Source organism: Neophocaena asiaeorientalis, unplaced genomic scaffold (genome assembly GCF_003031525.2).
Source record: "Neophocaena asiaeorientalis asiaeorientalis breed wild unplaced genomic scaffold, Neophocaena_asiaeorientalis_V1.1 scaffold46, whole genome shotgun sequence".
In the NCBI taxonomy this organism is placed as follows: Eukaryota; Metazoa; Chordata; class Mammalia; order Artiodactyla; family Phocoenidae; genus Neophocaena; species Neophocaena asiaeorientalis.
In genome coordinates this window covers 3,382,703-3,386,012 of record NW_020175393.1, presented here as the reverse complement: position 1 = coordinate 3,386,012, position 3,310 = coordinate 3,382,703, and the positions used below count along the sequence as shown (strand labels likewise).

The 3,310-nt window shown below is 52.7% G+C and overlaps 2 protein-coding genes across 6 annotated transcripts in view; both read left to right on the top strand.

The window, feature by feature from the left end:
- Positions 1 to 2,881: 2,881 nt before the first annotated feature.
- The window catches only part of FKBP5 (FKBP prolyl isomerase 5), a 95,145-nt gene continuing 94,716 nt past the window's right edge, over positions 2,882 to 3,310 (top strand). For 3 of the 5 annotated variants that reach the window (XM_024766311.1, XM_024766310.1, XM_024766312.1), the window contains exon 1: positions 2,882 to 3,033. The gene's annotated coding sequence lies outside the window, so the exon portion shown is untranslated. The remainder of the gene's footprint in view (positions 3,034 to 3,310) is intronic. The other 2 variants (XM_024766314.1, XM_024766313.1) reach the window with 2 other exon arrangements.
- Positions 3,042 to 3,310, top strand: part of LOC112414036 (formin-like protein 18) — a 3,420-nt gene continuing 3,151 nt past the window's right edge. The window contains exon 1 of the mRNA XM_024766315.1: positions 3,042 to 3,310. Within this exon, the coding sequence (XP_024622083.1) occupies positions 3,045 to 3,310 (266 nt within the window). The 5' untranslated portion in view covers positions 3,042 to 3,044.

The following is a 3,310-nucleotide window of genomic DNA, read 5'->3' as shown; positions in this document are numbered from 1 at the left end:
AAAAGATGAAGAGAAAATTAGTGAACTGAAAGAGAGGAAATTTTTAGAACAAAGCATGGAAGGACAAAAGATAGAAAATACAGAAGAAAGGGATGTAGTGAGAAGGTCTAATATATATTTCAACTGGGGTCCCAGAAGGAAAGAGGAAAATGTACAGAAAGAGTATTTGAACATACAATGGCTGAGAGTTTTTCAAAATTGATGAAAAACTATTTAAAAGGTGATAGCCATGAAATGACAGATATCCATTCCATCAGGTGTTCTGACTCTTAAAATCCTTCATGTACAAATCTACGTTTGAAAGGATTCTGAAACTGACATGGAGGTAGCTCTGAAGTGGATGGAATAGTGCTTGGGTGGGCTGAGTTCAAATATGAACTCTGCCACCTCCTAGCTGTGCCACCTGGAGAAGGTTGCCAAACTTCAGTTTTCTCAACTGATAGATGGGACCGGTAATATAGGCCCACTCCACGTTGTCACTGTGAGAATCAGGTGATACAATGCATATGAACAAACCAAGTTATTTTATTTTTAATTTTTTTGGTTGTGCCGTGCAGCTTCTGGGATCTTAGTTCCCTGACCAGGGATTGAGCCCGTGCCCTGGGCAGTGAAAGTGCAGAGTCCTAACCACTGGACCACCAGGGAATTCCCCATGCTAAGTATTTTAAATGAGATATGGTTTGAGCAGTATCACAAGCATTCCTAGGGGCATTAACAGTGACAGGTAGGATGGGCAAATAATTTGCTGGTCCCATCACAAAATAAAAATGTGGGCCCCTTGTTAAAACATTAAGAATTTCAGGACAGTAACAGCAGAGCATTAATCCGAGCACAGGTTACACTCCCATGAAGCCAGCTGTGGTGACAGGCCTTGCAGAGGACTCATGTGCGCACGAGGAAAGGGTTGCTCATCTCACACCCAGGTGTCTGCAGCCATAGCCCACGTTATCTTTGCGTTCTGAAGGGCAGCAGTGCTTAGGGAAATTGCAAGCATGCGTGTTTCCAAATGCTGAGGCAGGCAAGTGCAGTGACCGGAGTGGTTTTCTGAGAGCGTGGGTGTGGCCAGCCAGGCTGCCATCGGAACTGTGGAACTGACCGTTCCCCACAGACTCTGGCCTAGGAAAAAAAAAAAAAAAAGTCTGCAGCTGTATCTACAGGGCCTGTTGTTTTTTGCTGCGGTGTGTTACAACACAGCCTGGCAGCCTCCCGGGTCTTTCTGTCTTCCTCCTGGAAGAGCCTGGTCCCAGACCATGTGACATGGCCACACAGCCCTGCAGATTTGCCCACACTGTTCCTTGCTGTTCCCTCAGTTACTAGGCTTTTCCAGGTCTGCATTCTTTTGCTCCTGCTATTCCCTCCTCCGCACCCCTCCCCGGCCCCCGCCCAGGGGAGTTCCTTTCCTTCCTCTTCCACATCTGTCAGTCTGGCAAAAACACCATCTTTTAATACTTATCTTTTAAGACTCAGCTCTAGAGTCACCTCTTCCAGGCCTTTCCTGACTCTCCCAGGAAGAGCAAATTCCCCTCTCCTTGGAGTCATCCACTGGCCTATGCATAGCCACTCCCTATGCAGACATCTGTCACAGTCTCTGAAACATAAGGAGCACTGATATGCAATGTGGATGTCACTGTCTTTTAGGCTGAAGCCCTTAAGGATTGGGACAGTGTCCTCTCACCTCTGTATACCCTGCACACAGCACAGTGCTTAATACTTGCTGTTAAAAAGCATAGTAGTAAAAAAAAAAAAAAGCATAGTAGTAGATGCTTAATCAACTGGTGTTAGTATGCAGAGTAGTTTTAATCACCATTGTCTTACTGAATTAGTGCACAGATAAATTGTTTCAGTGACTCTCCCTGGCATCTGGCAAAAAGGGAAGCTTCTAGGCACTGAGACAGGGCCTTTGCCCTTGACGAGGTTTCAGTGTCAGCTCTAGCGGTTATTTCTGCAGGCAGCACCTCTTGAAGGCAGGGATGGTGATTTGTAGAAGCTCGTCATCAATACCTAAATGACGCAGGTGATATAGCTTAGACAGCAGTTGTGGAGCTAGGAGATGTTAGGTTTCCATAGGTAATTAATAAGCTCCATAGCTATGGGACTTCAGGTTTCTGTTTTCTCAAAAATGAGATTGAGCTAGCTACTCCCTAAGGCCCAGGTGGCTAGCTCAGTCCCCTTATCTGAATCTCTGGGTGGCCATTTCATTGGAGGGGACTGAGCACCTCCTGAAGCTGAGTTGCTCAGCAGGTCTACCCTTTCGCAGGTGTCAGAGAACACAGACATCTTTTAAGGCCCTTTGCTCTCTCAGTCACCTGGGATCTCATGTTTGAAAGGTAGAAAGCCACAGGAAAGCGTAGTCTTCACAGTCCCCGAGTGTCCAGAGGGAAGTGCTATGTGCTATGTGCTATGGTTCTCCAGGTGGGATTTTCCCCAGTTCCAAATGGACAACTTTGAGTTCCTGGTATTGTTTCCTGGGGCTAACCTCACACAAACAAGCCTGGTCTGTCACTCTCCATCCTCAGGGCAGGTCTAGTGGGCAGACAGGAGGGCAGAGCTTTCAGAGAGAGAGATCCGTATGCTTCTTTAGGCATTAGTTTTCCCGGAGATAAGGGATGGTGGGAGGGGGTGTCGGTCAGTTTCCTCCATCCCTTCCCTCCAGCCCCCACAAAGGGCAAGGGCCAGACACGTGGGCTGACGGGGAGAGGCGGAGGTTACACCAAGGCGGAGGTGCAAATGGTCGGGGGCGGGGCCTTATTTGCATGGACGGCGCGCGGCCGCCAATCCGGACAGGCGGAGCGACAGCCCGCGCGCCTTTTGGGGGCGGACTGACAGCCCCGGGGCCCTATGGGAGGCGGGTCCTGCGGCCGGCGGGGGTGGGACGGCGCCGGGCGCTGCCCGGGGGATTCGGGCCGGTTCGCGGGCGCTGCCAGTCTCGGGCGGCGGCGTCCGGCGCGCGGGTGGCCTGCTGGGCGGGCTGAGGGGCAGTGGCTCGCGGGCTAGGCGGAGAGAGACAGAGCAGACGAACAACCGCGGCGATAGGTACTGGCTCCATGGCCGCAGGGATGGGGAGTGTGGTCGCTAAGCCCAGGGAGCCGAATTCCCTGCTTCGCGGTCCGGCCGCCGCTGCGCCGCCTCGCCCCCTCACGCGGTTCCCCAGCCCGGGAGCGGCGCGTCGGGGCCAGGGGGGCCTGGGGAGCCCCCAGACGGGCGCGCTGGAGGCCCCTAGCTCCGCTGCGGGGCTCCTCTACGTCCCGCCGGGCCGCGGGGCAGGGGCTCCCTCCTGGAGGCGCGGAGCCGGCGGCTGCTGGAGCGGCTC